At 39.8% G+C, this 14962-nt stretch overlaps 1 protein-coding gene across 6 annotated transcripts in view; it reads left to right on the forward strand.

Moving 5' to 3' along the window:
* Positions 1-14962, forward strand: part of MCC (MCC regulator of Wnt signaling pathway) — a 220054-nt gene that overhangs the window by 160231 nt on the left and 44861 nt on the right. For all 6 annotated transcript variants that reach the window (XM_075740722.1, XM_075740724.1, XM_075740723.1 and 3 more), the window contains 3 exons: positions 2330-2466; positions 5872-6035; positions 11080-11286. In XM_075740722.1, coding sequence (XP_075596837.1) covers positions 2330-2466; positions 5872-6035; positions 11080-11286 — 508 coding nt within the window. The remainder of the gene's footprint in view (positions 1-2329; positions 2467-5871; positions 6036-11079; positions 11287-14962) is intronic.

A 14962-nucleotide genomic window follows, 5' to 3' on the forward strand; every position in this document is an offset into this window, starting at 1 on the left:
CCAGCCAGGCCCTAGATGATGGCAGCAACAAGGAAGTTGCTGGAATGTCTTCTGGGTGGTGTGGCAGGAGTTCAGTGGCCAGTCATCATCAGCTGTTGAGTGCCTTACATTTCCAATGCCGCTGGAGGACTCTTCTCCTGGTTTGGGGAAAGAGGAGTCTCAAACAGTATCTTCTGTTACCGACAACTTCAGTTTTAAAGGCAGAATTTATATTTGTGGTGCATTGCTCCTCTCAAATTCCTCCTTGTGTTTTTAGCCCTCAGTCTTTTCCCTGTGAGACTGTTGGTGGAGAGACCAATTGACCTTGCTGTCTGTTGCTTTACCAGAAATGGATTTCTGGTCTTTCTGGTCAAGTCCTAGAAGCATTAGTTCATTCAGAAACTGACTTCTGGCTTGAGCTGTTGGAAAGGTGTGAGTCCTGCCACTTTTCAACTGCCTCAAGATACTGAGGGTGCTTAAACTGAACAAAACCAGCACTACTGTTAGCTAGATGAAGCTGTGTTGGATTTTAAGCAGAAAATCTATGTAACAAGAGCCAAAAGAAGAGAAATTATTGTGTGTAGCATTGGTTTATGATCAATACAGCTTCTAGTCCATTTGTAGGGGTAATTCAGGTTTCACAAATGTAGGACTGTTTCATAAATGAAAAAAATTATCTTCAGATCAAAAAAATCAACTGTTTGAGTGCTTGCTAATTGTTTTTGTTTAAAGCTAATTACTACTGGCTTGTGCTGTGGCTAATAATAAATACATTCATGGAACATTAACTCATGCTTATGTGTCTTCATTACACTTTTAATTTCTGTTATTCATGATTTAGTTCTCACACTTTCTGAAACATGTATTGCATGGTACCTTAGAGACCTTCCTTTGATCTAAATCTCAGTTTTAACCAGCTGACCTGCATTTTTGTTTAATAATAGTCACTAAGTGCTTCTGATAAAGTCAGACTTTCTTTGCACTAAAGCAAATGTAAGGGGTAGAAGAGCATAATAGTTCCTGTAGAAATTATGTCTCAGTACCTTGAGAAACCCTGCTTGGCAGGGAAGCTGAAATTCCTTTTTTGAGTTGGCCTGGTTCATAAATTGTCACCTTTGCTACTCTGAGAGCAGGCTTTACTTCTGTCAGTGTTCCCTGTATGTATGGGCCATCTTCTCTCCTATTTTGCCTGGCAAATCCAGATACTTACAGGCTAAATTCTGCAATATTTCTGCAAGAAACACTCATCACTGTGTAGCATACACACAGAATACTTAACATTACAGGTGCCCCTCCCAGATGTGATTGCCAGATAGCTCTTTGCTATTTCTTATTGTTTCCAAATCCAGACAATTCTATTATTACAGTTTTCTGCTGAATCTGCAGCAAAATGAATCTCTGCATTTGATTTAGTGTTTAACAAAATGGTGACTGTGTGCTTACTTATCAGGGGGGCTCTGCACCTGGATAAACTGGTGGTTTTCTCATGTTTAAAATACATACTTTAATGTCAAAACAGTCACTATGGAAGTAAAAAAAAAATAAAATCTGAGTTGAATCATCAAGTGGATCAAAAGAAAAAATGTTTACGAATGTTCTCAGGCAATGCTATTATTCATTTACTTATCTGCTTTCCTAGTACTTTGAACTCTTCATGTGGAGACAGGAGGGAAAAACCCTAATTTTTTAACTCATTAGCTTTAACTAAAGTATTCTTTGTCCCCAGTTATTTTAGTAGAACCGGCTTGACAAATGTGTTAAAACCTAGGTAATTGAGGCTTTTGTTTTCTACTAACTCCAGCAGTTCATCACTATACTCACTTATCTGTTCTCTCCCTTTTGAGAAGAGAAAATGAAAAACCTGCTTGTCTCCATGAGCATTTTGATACATGTGCGTGTGCACACTTGCCTTGCACACAAGCTGATGGCATCCTCGAACTGAGAAAGAAACCAAAATCAGTTATTGCTAATCCACTTTAGGATCAAAAGCCACTTGTGCTGATTAAGAATTGTCACATGGGGAGTTATTGCAGAGCGGTGTATGTCCTTCTTGCACACATCCTTGCTTGCACTTGGTTCCACATGTTGTTTCCTTGTACAGTGGTCTGGAGTAATAATGAACTTGGGAATAAAGAAATGGAAACCAGGCACTGGTTGCTGCAAGTGGGTCTTACGGGCATAGCAGAGTTGCTTTGTGGTAAAGGGTATAAACCCTTCTCTACTGGCTGGGCAAAGCATTTATAATTATGTGGATTGTATCCTGTGGCTCTGCTTATAGGTCTGAAATAAGTGTCACAGAGATACATATTTCATCAGCGGATTTTATTTCTGCCTTTGCTGTCTCTCCCAGGGAGGAAGATGAGTTTTCAGAGCTGCGGTCAGAGCTCAGCCAAAGCCAGCATGAGGTTAACGAAGACTCACGCAGCATGGACCAGAATTCTGTTTCAGTACCAGAGAATCAGTCCACCATGGTCACTGCGGACATGGGTGAGTTATGCTTCTTAGTAGACATGATGCCTTCTTGAAGCAGAAAGGGATAATAGCCTTTGAAATGCAAATCCAAATGTTTGGTGAGGAAATAAATGAATCTAGGCTGTGTTAATCACAACAAATGCTGAACTTCTCCACAATTAGGAACTTATATGTGAAGTAACCTCTGCGCCTTGATGTAGAGTAGCTATGGATTCTAAAATGGAATGGTTTTTCAGGAGAGCTCATTACTTTTGGGAAAGAAGATGGGGGGAAAGCTACTCACATACTTTACATGTGCCTGTAAAGTAGTCTTAACTTTGGAAAAGAATTGCAGACAGAGGAAAAGTTGGATGAAAAAGTGTGGGAAATGGAACTGTCTGTCCAGTTCTTTTACGGCCTAATTATAAAGGAAGTCTGCACTTTTTGAAAATCGAGAGCTTTTTTTAAAGTATAAAATAGGGATAGCTTACCGAAATGAATTTAGACAAGGATAAATCTGACACAAGCTGTTCAAATACAATCCAAGGAGGGAGCACCTCCAGACAGTCTGTAAGTATTTTTTTTCTGGTTAAGTACTAAGAGGGCAAGCGTCTTCCCTTAAGAGTTTCATCTATTTTGTCATCCAAGCACAATTACTGATCATTTGAAGAACCTCCAAGTATGAAATAATTATTGCATAAAGTTTGGAATATAATAATGAGCAGATACTAGGCCTTCAGTATGATAATGTTTTAAGTGTTTGGGCACCATTGCTGTAGAATAGCAGAAGTCTGGTATAATCCTCACTATGACTGATTTCCAGAATTCTCTTCAGAATGCTGTTTCTCTTAATTTACATTTAAAACCAAGTAGTTGGTCTTCATTTTCTTCCCCAGGACAACTAGCTGAGTGCCTGGAGTTTCTGTGGGTGATACTGTACACGAGCAGTGTTTTAGGAAATCATTGAAATAGTTGTCTTAAGCCCTGTTGCAGAACTTGTGATCCATAAATATTAAGCTGTTAACTCTACATGAGGCTTTGGTAGTTGTAATGCAATATGCAATATTTGTTTCCATATGTAAGAAACTGTATTGAAACAGTTTCCACTTGTGAGAACTTTTTGCTGTTTTTTCCAGTACAATGCACTTTAGAGGAGTGGAGCTGAGAGTAGGCTGACTTTTGGGCATAGTATTCATTGCCCTCAAGTGGAGTTTAATAATGTAGAAAATGTGGATATTGCAAGCAACCATATAAAAGAGATTTTCTGTATGATTTCTTAAATTTAAATGAAAACACCAGCTCTGGAGCTGTATTTATTTATAGATGCAAGACCCACCAGAGCACATTTGTATTTCAGTGTCTTTAATTTCTAAAAACATTGATAGAACAATATTAATAATAATGTAATCGCAAAGTGTCTGACATATGGAAATCAATTAACAAAATATTGTATGGAGTCAAGATATTTTGTAGAGGTTTTTATATTCTTAAAAAATGAATGTTTTTACTTTCAAAAGTTAATGCTTATTATTAGGTTCCTACTTGAACAGATTCTAACAAGGACTTTTTTTCCTTTGATTTTCTTTCCTTTTTTCCCCCCCTTTTTTTTTGGGGGGGGGGGGGGGGGCGGGGATCAAACTAATATACTTTTCAGCATTTATTTTGAGGTTAGGGCTTTGCATAGCTAAAACTGTGAATGCTCTCCAGTATGTCTTGCAGAGCTTGTGACTGGGTTGTACTGGTTTTCTGTGAGAAATGGGGTTCTCATTGTTGTAAATCTTTATTTTCTGGGAAAAATGTTACTGTAGGAACTCAACCTAGCATACAAGGTCTTGTAAGGTTGCTTAAATGGACAAAATGTCTGTTATAGAAGATGCTATGGAAACAAATAAATTCAAACAAACAGAATAGAGTTTTTTACAATTAAGCATCCCGCACAGTATGTGCTGCTCATAAGTGAGTGTTATTATAAAGAGATTTTTGGTATTATTGCAACAAATGGGTGTCTGCTAATCAGGAACTAGTGAATATGACTTCAAGAATAAAGTTTTGTATGTGTTGCCCATTCACATTTTTCATACAATACTGTGATGTCATTCTAAACTCTTATTTTTTGGCCAGCAATAGGTTCATGCTTATGTGCATTAGGCTGTGGAGTTAGATTTGTAGTAACGAATTTACATTTTTTTCCTTTCTGATCATCTTATCCCTTCACCCAGCTGCTTTGTCTTCTCTTGCACAGAGAGATTTCAAGGCAGTCTGCAATAATCTGGTGCCTCATGTCTGTTAAATTTCAGACACAGTTCAATGCCACGCTGCCTTAGTCCCCTGCAAGAACCACAGCTATGAGGCTACTGGGGAATTCAGACCGTGGTGAAATGCTTGCGGCAGTGGTATAGAAATAACACCCTCCAGCAACAATGCCTGCCACTGTTTTGAGTAAGGCGTAGGAACTGCTGGTGCACTGCTGTCTCATAGTGCTCATGTGCTGTAGAGTTAGTAGTTACTGCAAACCCTTAGCTAGTAAGCCAGAAGTACTAACTAGCCCATCTGAGAGACAGCACAAAGGTGAATTCTACTGTGTGTCTGCCTTAGGAACTGGCACTCTGTCATCAGATGTGTGCCTAAGAAAAACAAAAATAATTTAAGCGAGCTGGTAAGGTACTGACACCCACTTGTTTTCATAGAAATGGAGGACGCTGTGGCAGTGCCCAAGGCATGAGAAGAGCTTTGCCTAAAGATGGAAAAGGAAGTGATTCTCTGCTTTATTTTATACTTAAAATAGCATTGTTATATACACTTCTAAAGTGATTGTAGTATGGAACCTGGCAAAGAACAAGGTGTGATGTTATGATCCCTGAATATTCTGCAGTTGCATTTGAGGAAGAAATAGCTATAAAAATGGAACATAGGCTCTAAGATAGTCAGTAGGTATCATTTATCTAAACACCAGGATTTTTTAAATCAGGCAGTGCCTAAGTACAACTACAAAAATTCCTCTGAAAAATGTCAAGTCATAATGTCAATGAAGGTACCAGGCAGAAAAAAAAATGTTGAATTTGCAGAGAAAAACCTTTGAGGGTAATAAAATCAGGATAATAGGCCCTGAATGGCAAAAAGAACCACATAGTATGTGAGCATGTGGTGTCTTAAAATGTTGTTCTTCAGAAAAGAGAGGATTTTGAAGAAAGAATGAGCACTTCAGATAAGTAGGGGAAGTGTTGTTTGTCAGATGGGAGGTAACTTGTGATTTCAGTTGATGTGGTTATGGTATTTAAGCCTATCAGTTGGTGAGGAAAAAGTGGCAGATTGCAAGGACGTTCCTTGAACGATATCAGTCCTAGCTGTTCTGCAACAGGCACTTCCTGGGTTAGAGTTTGTTTTTTCACTGAGCCACTAATTGTTGCAATATTTGTTTTCTTTTGTTTTGCTTTCTTTTAGATAACTGTAGTGACTTGAATTCAGAACTGCAAAGAGTGCTGACAGGTCTGGAAAATGTTGTCTGCGGGAGGAAGAAAAGCAGCTGCAGTTTATCAGTAGCAGAAGTGGATAGACACATTGAACAACTCACTACCGCCAGTGAACATTGTGATTTAGCCATTAAGGTAACGGTAACGTTAGGCTCTAAGTGCTGCTTTTACATGGCCTGAGACACCTGATCATGTTCTGTAGTAATAGCATCTCACTTCCAAAGGTGACAAAGTACTTGCCAGAATCTACTCCAGCTCACGGTGTGTGTTGGGTAAGCAGCAGTACACCTGTTATTCCACAGAATTCTCTTAAGGCACAGGAGGAGCTACTAGTAGACTTTTGATCTCAGATCAGAAATGTATTATTTGTCTTGTGCTCATTTCAGAGATAAGGGAAACAGGAACACTCAGCAGTTAATTTACTTTCTGAAGGTTATCCAGCAAACAAGTTGTCACTTGCCCAAGGTCACACAGCTAGTTATTGACTGGTAACTGAAAACACAATATGTAGTATTTGCTGAAATTTGAAGATAAAGTGCCATAAGCTATGTGTAAGTTGTGACTTTGCTGTCTTAAAATATGAAGGTAGTATTTACACAAAGCATGTATGTTACATTAATTCTAATGAAAGAAGCCAGGCACAGGAACAAATAATTCAACTGATACTTGTACACCTTGGTTTTATTGAGCATGTAACAGAACAAGAAGAGGGATGCCTGATAGCACGTGTAATGAAGGGATCGCAATTCAGAACCTGAAAGTGAGGGAACTGCAGAGTATCTTACTATATACAGGGAAAGAGCTGAACAAGTTTTTTGTGTCAGATGGAAAGGCATCAGTGACTCATTTATGTAAGAACAGATACATTGACAGTCTTGAAGTGGGGAGGTCTGTGGCCATTCTAGACAACCCTTTGGCATACCACTGGGAAAGGTCCCCTCTGACCCTGGTGGTGCCTGAGGAATAAAATGGCCTATGAAGAAATTAATGGTGAGCAGTAGTTTGAAGAATGTGGGTATATTTGAGAGAGACACATGACTTCTGGGTCTCTTGGGAATGGTCTTAAAGTAGTTTGAATGTCTCTGAGGATTAGGATCAATACTTTGAATGTTACTCAATATTATGTGGAGTTTTAGGGTTAAGTGTTCTTAGAAATCAGTATTCACTGAGAGAGAGATTGTGGATTCTGGAAAACAGGTAAAGATTGGTCTGTGTGGGGTCCACAGAGGTTTCTGAAGTGAGATGAAGTGAAAACTTCTGCAGGAAGGGGATTCAACAAGATGTCAAAATAGCTGTCATAAGCTTAATTCTCAAGCTTTTTATTTTAACTTCATTATTCACTGTTGATTCAAATTAACTACAATCAAACTTTTATACTGATAAGTAACTGTCAGCAGCTTCTTCGTGGTCCAAAATGCAGGCCTTTTATTTTCATGTGATCTCTACATGCATAGCCATTTTTGGAGAACGTTTTCCCCACTGCCTGTGCTGTTGAGCCTGGGATTGTTTCTGTTTGACAAGTGATAGCATGCAAAGGTTATTAACCTTTCAGAAAGATAGGAATCTCTTTGACATGCTCTGATTATGTGCTAGGGAAGTGTGTCACCAATGTTTTTAATATAGCAAAACCTACACGTAGAGGCCCCCTCCACAATTCCACCCATTTCTCCTTCCATGCTTCCTCAGACAGAATAGTGAGAAATTTTTAAAACAGGTGGAATCATGAATGGAAACTGAAATATTCTGACTGTCTTTTTCTTTGACTGTTGGCTTTTTTCTTCACCAGTAGACTAATGCATTTCAATGTTTTTAATCCTCCTCCTTTGAGGGTTAAATTTCACTGGGTGTCTTTTAATGCTGGTAATGTGGGGTTTTTTTGCTTCTTTTATACAAATCACGTGACCCTAGCTAGCTCCATTGTTTCTGTCCCACAAAGAATGAAAAGACCTTGAAATAAAATTTATCAGATTGTCTGATAAACTGAACAGTTATACAACTATCCTTTGTTTAAGAAAATTTCACAGAGTAGGCTGGTTAATACTTCGTGTATTTTGAAGGGTAAATAACTATCAGTAACAGATACTTACCACTACAACTCTACCAATTAAAAAAAAAGACATAAGTATTTCCAAACACGAACCATTTAGAACATGAGAACAGCTGCACTGTGTCAGACCAAAAGTCCATCTGTCTAGTGGCAGATGCCAATAGAAAGACTGCATCAAAAAGGACGTGCATAGTATGTCATCTTCTCCTTCCTTCAAAGATGCTTCCAGCAAGGTGGGTTGAGGAACATCTTGAGCCAGAGATGATGTCTTTGTGTTTAACAGTTATGGGTGGAATTTTCTTCCATATTCATATCTAATGTGGTTTTTAACCCATCTAAATTTTTGGCCTCCATAAATTATGGTAGGAATAAATTCTACTGTTGAGTTACGCCTTGTGAAAAAGTGTTGCTTTTTCCTTATTTGAAACCTGATACTTGCTGATTTCATCTGATATCATGTCCTCTTGTAAGGAAGCTAAGGCAGAGTACTCAAGTCAGTGTCAGAGATAAGACTGGAATTACCATGATATGACATCCTGCCCTGTGCTCAGAACATTACATTGTAATTCAATCCTATAATCCATTAAATTATACCTGAGTTTGTCTGCTGTGCAGAACCATGCCAGATAAAACTACTCTGTAATTTTGCTTTGGAGAAAAATAAACAACCTGGTAGTTTACATATATATATCCATATACAATATTTATGTTTCATTTACCATGGAGGATGGTAGCATGTTGGTTGTCAAATGGGAGAATTGTGGTACTAGTTTAGTCAGCAAAAGGATTTTGATCACATCAAAATGAAGGAGCATAGCAGCAAGTGGAAAGGTCCCTCAGCTTTGTTAAGGACTATAGGGCAGCCCTTAGTATGACTGTCAGACCCATGCTGATGCTGCCACTGCCTGAACTTTGTACTTGGGTGGGCAGATGGTAGCATTGGAGCCTGGAGAAACAGCAGGAGCAGCCTCTGTCTGAAGATACCTGCATGGTGTTCAGCCACTGCTGCTGCTTCCTGATGACAGTCCTTCCCTCTCTGAGTGTTGCTCCAGGCTTATCACCCCCAGTAGTGATCTGAGAAGGAGAAGAGGATTGGGAAAGAGAGAGGCTGGAAAAATAGCAACACTAGGAGCATGGGGAGTAAGAAGGAGGGAGGCAGCAGCAGGAATTAGCGTTAGAGGGGTGAGGAAACAGCAAGGGAAGTGCGCAAAAGAGGAGGTTTGGTGGAAGATGGGGGAGGAGAAGACAACAACGAAGAGGCACTGTTTAAAATAAAGCTGGCATCAATGAGGGAGAATGCTCCTGTCATTGCAGAGGTTTTCTTCACGTTGTAAGATTAACCGCCCTATGCTTATTCAGAACTTGGACTCATCCTTATGTTGTGTTGAAATAACTTACCTTGTCATAGTCTGAGACCTGTAGGTCCAAGTGAAACTGACGTAAGGGAGAGTGTGGCTTCTTTCATCTTACAGAGATGTTGCAAGGCATTGCTCTTTTAGAAAAGTAATTTAAGCTTACTACCAAATATGTAAGCAGAATTATAATGTAGATACTCTGTCAATGGAGTTTTATATTTATGACTAAATGTATTTCAGTTTTATGGAATAGAGACATGAAATATGATTTAAAAGGATAAACTGAACCTGATTGCAAAAGTTTTGTCCCTGCTTCTTCCAAGACTTCCAAGAGTCTTGCTGTAGCCAAGATTTATTCTTTAAGATTAATGTATTGATAACTATAAATAACCAACTTTTCATTATAATGGACAAATAATAAAATTTCACTGATACCTCAGTGTCAGACAGTGCTGAAAACACTGGGAAAATTTCTCGCAGAAAAAATCCTGAGTTTTATTTTCAACTCAGTTTGTCATTTTCAGCTGTACTTTAGTTGGTTCTTTTAGTTCCTCCCAAATTGAGGACATAAACTTCAGTTAATGATTTTTGTTATATATAAAAATCAAGTCTTTTTGAGGAAACAACTAAGTACACTATTTTTAACCTTAGTACATGAGTTATTTATCTTCCATATTAAACTTGAAAGTATAGGCTTTAGTTATAACTTGTTCTTGGATTATTCAATGGAATGAAACTTTCTAGACTGCTAGTTACATCATACATTAATTTATTTTCCATGTTTCTTCCTACCATTTTAATGCAGACTGCTTTCAGAGAGATTCAAAAGCTTATAAGCAACAATTGGAGGGGTTTTGCTTGTTGCAAAAGTCTTCCATAAGTGAAAAAATTTAACACAGGCACAGCATACGCTGTGTAGTAGAATCACAATTGCACATAGTTACCTGACATGTTGAGTGTTAGGCCGTGTTTCAACATGTTGGATGACATGGTAAGTTTGGGCATGATAGTGTTTCCCTTGCTGGTGGTGTGTGCATATAGTTTAGTTTCAGGCAGTAGAAGCTGCTGAATATCCTTTGTGCTGAATGGTGGCACAGTTCTGAGCAAGGGGGTTGGGTGGGAAATGAGGAATGGCATTATATGTCCCAGAGAAATCCAGCCTTTCTTAGGCACTAGAAAGGCTGTAATATCTTCTGGTATAATGTAAGCCTAGCCAAGTCCAGTTTTCTTTCTTTTATCTGTGTCACCTTTACGAAAGAACATGCTCAGGGACACAGGAAAGAAAAGTCCTCTTTTTTTTTACTATCCCACTCTTTTCCTTGCCCTTTTGTGTGGTTAGTCTAGAACTAGGAAAGGCCCCATGCCATAAAAGTTCACAGGCTGCTACTTTCTGCCTGTTAGGGAAACAACCAGCACAGTACTTACCCATGACAAGGAGTCATTAATTTGTTTTAAAGTGCTCTGAGATGAAACTATGGGGATTGCTGTCACTCACAGGTCACATATGTTTTATTTGCATATGAAATATCCATCTGCTTTGGTGTTGGTCAGTATGAAATATTTCAATAAAATGGTCAAACTATCAAACAAAATAAGCTATATTTTTGTTTGATATTACTTATAAAACACAAGAAGCAAACTAATGGTGGTGTGGGTCTGGGTGTGTTCATATAAGTACATATAGTTGCCTGTTACAAACTTCTGTCCTATGTACCATTAGTCTTGCTCAATCACCTTTCTCTGCTTCTTTCTGGTTTTGACAACTGTATTTTTGCAGACCGTAGAAGAGATTGAGGGTGTGCTGGGACGTGACCTTTACCCAAATCTATCTGAAGAGAGATCTCGATGGGAAAAGGAGCTAGCTGGCTTGCGGGAAGAGAATGAGAGCCTCACAGCCATGCTGTGTAGCAAAGAGGAGGAGCTGAACAGGACCAAGGCCACCATGAATGCTATTCGTGAAGAAAGGGACAGACTGCGTAGAAGGGTAAGGTTGCAGCAAGAATGACGGCTTCTTGTTCCTCCTAGCCTGTATAATTCTGTCACTAGAACAAGCTTCTCCTTAATCTTGCTTTGTGTACTGGCTGTAGGGCTTTTTATTTTTAAAGCTGAGCTATACAAATTACAGAACCAGGACAAAACTGAACATAATTGGAAAAGAGTGTGCGATGAACACCTGAGGTGTACAACAACCTTATGTCAGAAATCATGTGTTAACAGAAAACCTGATATTTATCTCTAAGGAAGCATATGTAACTGTCTATAGAGAAAGCAGGTGTTCATTTAGTGAATTTTCCTGTGAGGCTTTTTTTTTCCTGTAAACAACAAATATTTCTTTGTTTTTGATGGGAATTCAATTTGTGATTAGAGAAAGAAAAAGAGCAGGACTCCTGTCAGTGGGTAATAATTCTCAAAACTGAACAATGAGTTGTGCCAGCCATGTCGTGCTTCCCTATCTACATTTTATAATGCTGCAAGGTCAGATAAAGGCCTTGTGCTTTGTGTGGAGTCCAAATTGAAAAAAAACTGGAAATTTGTTTGCAAAAAAGATGAAAGATCCAAGAGAATGTGATCTCAATCTCTGTTATGTTGTTTTTTACTTTGTCCCTGTTAAATCTGTAGAGTTTTGGCTAGATATGAAATAATTCTCTTTTAAAAACAGGCAGTTTCAAGTTTGTGTTCAATTTGAGTGACAATTTAGACCACTGTAAAATCTTGGTAAAATTATTGGAAGTGTTGCTCTTTACCTACTGGCAGCAGATCAACCTTTTATTCTAATACTATTTTTCTAAACCAACATTGTTCTATAGTGACTGTATCATTTTAGCATGAAGCTGCATTGTGTGAGACTTCCAATCTTAAGATACCGAACCACAAATTACTTTTGCAAAACTCTCTTAACCTCTAGGTGTGTGTGATGAGGGAAGAATAGTAATCTGCTATTATACAAAACAAGACCACTTCAACTTTTCCTTTGTAAAATTTAGTTTTATTATATACCATAAGTGTAAGTCATTCTCAGTCTTGAAGTTTTTTGGCTGGTTGTATAATGACACTGATTTTTAAACAGAGTCAGTATGACCCCTTGAGCTACAGAAGTGGCATTTATGCACGTGGCAAATTATTGTAGGATTGGGCCGGGGAGGCAAGCAGGCAGAGAATAGAAGTGTGTGTGTGCTTGTGAAATTTGCTTACACTAATGCAGGTATTGACACTACAGATGATACAGATCAATACTGGGATACCAAACAAGAAAAAAAAAGATGGTCTTGAGGATAGAATTAATAGGAAAAAGATGTACATTTTGAGACGTATGGAATGCAAGTTAAGGTGTTTAAAAGATTAGTAACTTGAATTTATGCTGACAGCCAGTTAACCTCAGTTAAAAAACATAAAAGGGAAAAGAACTGGTGTTTGTGCCCTCAGAGATCAGCATGGCTGAGCCATTTATGCATGGTGGCAAATTCAATCCTACCATGTGCCAGACAAGTTATTCCCAGTAGATATTGGAAAGAGTGTATAAAGAGTGGTGAAGTCTGATCTGAAATGTTACATGTATATGTTCTTAACTCTTAGACTTGAAAAGGTTCAGTTTAAATTGGCAAAAAAAGATGTAGAAGATGGTCAGAGAAATGGGCAGCTTACTTGGAAAATGACTTAGAGATTGTCTCATTCAACTTGGCAAAGCAAAATCCGTCCTGGCAGTCTGGCGAAGTTCCCACCGACTGGAAAAGGGGAAACATAACCCCCATTTTTAAGAAGGGTAAAGAGGAAGACCCAGGGAACTACAGGCCGGTCAGTCTCACCTCCGTGCCTGGCAAGATTACGGAGCAGACCCTCCTGGAGACTATGCTCAGGCACATGGAAAACAAGGAGGTGATTGGTGACAGCCAACACGGCTTCACTAAGGGCAAATCGTGCCTGACAAACTTGGTGACCTTCTACGATGGGGTTACAGCATCAGTGGATAAGGGAAGGGCAGCTGACGTCATCTACCTGGACTTGTGCAAGGCATTTGACACTGTCCCGCACGACATCCTTGTCTCTAAATTGGAGAGACATGGATTCGATGGATGGACCACTCGGTGGATGAGGAATTGGCTGGATGGTCGCACTCCAAGAGTTGTGGCCAACGGCTCAATGTCCAAGTGGAGAACAGTGACGAGTGGCGTTCCTCAAGGGTCGGTACTGGGACCAGCACTGTTTAAAATCTTTGTCAGCGACACGGACAGTGGGATCGAGTGCACCCTCAGCAAGTTTGCCAACGACACCAAGCTGTGTGGTGGGGTCAACATGCTGGAGGGAAGGGATGCCATCCAGAGGGACCTTGACCAGCTTGAGAGGTGGGCCCGTGCGAACCGCATGAAGTTCAACAAGGCCAAGTGCAAGGTCCTGCACGTGGGTCAGCGCAATCCCAAGCACAGCTATAGGGTGGGCGAGAAATGGATTGAAAGCAGCCCTGAGGAGAAGGACTTGGGGGTTTTGATTGATGAGAAGCTCAACATGAGCCGGCAGTGTGCGCTTGCAGCCCAGAAAGCCAACCGTGTCCTGGGCTGCATCAAAAGAAGTGTGACCAGCAGGTCGAGGGAGGTGATCCTACCTCTCTACTGTGCTCTGGTGAGACCCCACCTGGAGTACTGCGTCCAGCTCTGGGGGCCCCAGTACAGGAGAGACATGGAGCTGTTGGTGCAAGTCCAGAGAAGGGCCACAAAGATGATCAGAGGGCTGGAGCACCTCTCCTATGAGGACAGGCTGAGAGAGTTGGGGTTGTTCAGCCTGGAGAAGAGAAGGCTCCAGGGAGATCTAATTGTGGCCTTCCAGTACCTGAAGGGGCCTACAGGAAAGATGGAGAGGGACTGTTTATCAGGGAGTGTAGTGACAGGACAAGGGGTAATGGGTTTAAGCTGAAGGAAGGTAGATGTAGAATAGATGTTAGAAAGAAATTCTTTACTGTTAAGAGTGGTGAGGCACTGGCACAGGTTGCCCAGAGAGGTTGTGGATGCCCCATCCCTGGAAGTGTTCAAGGCCAGGTTGGATGGGGCTTTGGGCAATGTGGTCTAGTGGAGGGTGTCCCTGCCCTTGGCAGGGGGGTTGGAACTAGATGATCTTTAAGGTCCCTTCCAACCCAAACCATTCTGTGATTCTATGAATTTGATTTCTCTTTACAAGTGCTGGAGAAAGGAAGTAAGAATGGGAGATAATGGCTGTTCAAACTTAGGGACAAAAGTGCAGCAAAAACAGATTAATATCAACCACTTGTGGCTATATTAGGTCAGAAATTAGACTATGAGGTGTCCAACAGACAGGAGGATTGGAGTTCTGAAGAAACAGTAAGGGGTAAGGCTACTGACTAACTACTTTGAAAAATGGAGTTCTAAAATGTTAAAGTTGTGTTTGTATGATGAGATGTAGGATTATGCAGGGATACCTATTATAATCAGAGTCATCTTTTTAGGATTGTATCCAAAGGAAAGCAAAAAAAGTGTACTTTTAATTGTCCCAGTTAATACAGCTGCATTAATTCTAGAGCTAGCCTTAGTATCTCTGCACAAAACTGTTTTGTCTGGCTGCCAGCAGTAGCAGAGGGTTGGATTAGATGATGAGAAAAATGCTGTTTAGTTCTGTGTATGTGGATACTGCTTGACTTGGTCAGTCTATATTTG

The sequence above is a fragment of the Balearica regulorum genome, chromosome Z (assembly GCF_011004875.1).
Source record: "Balearica regulorum gibbericeps isolate bBalReg1 chromosome Z, bBalReg1.pri, whole genome shotgun sequence".
NCBI lineage: Eukaryota > Metazoa > Chordata > Aves > Gruiformes > Gruidae > Balearica > Balearica regulorum.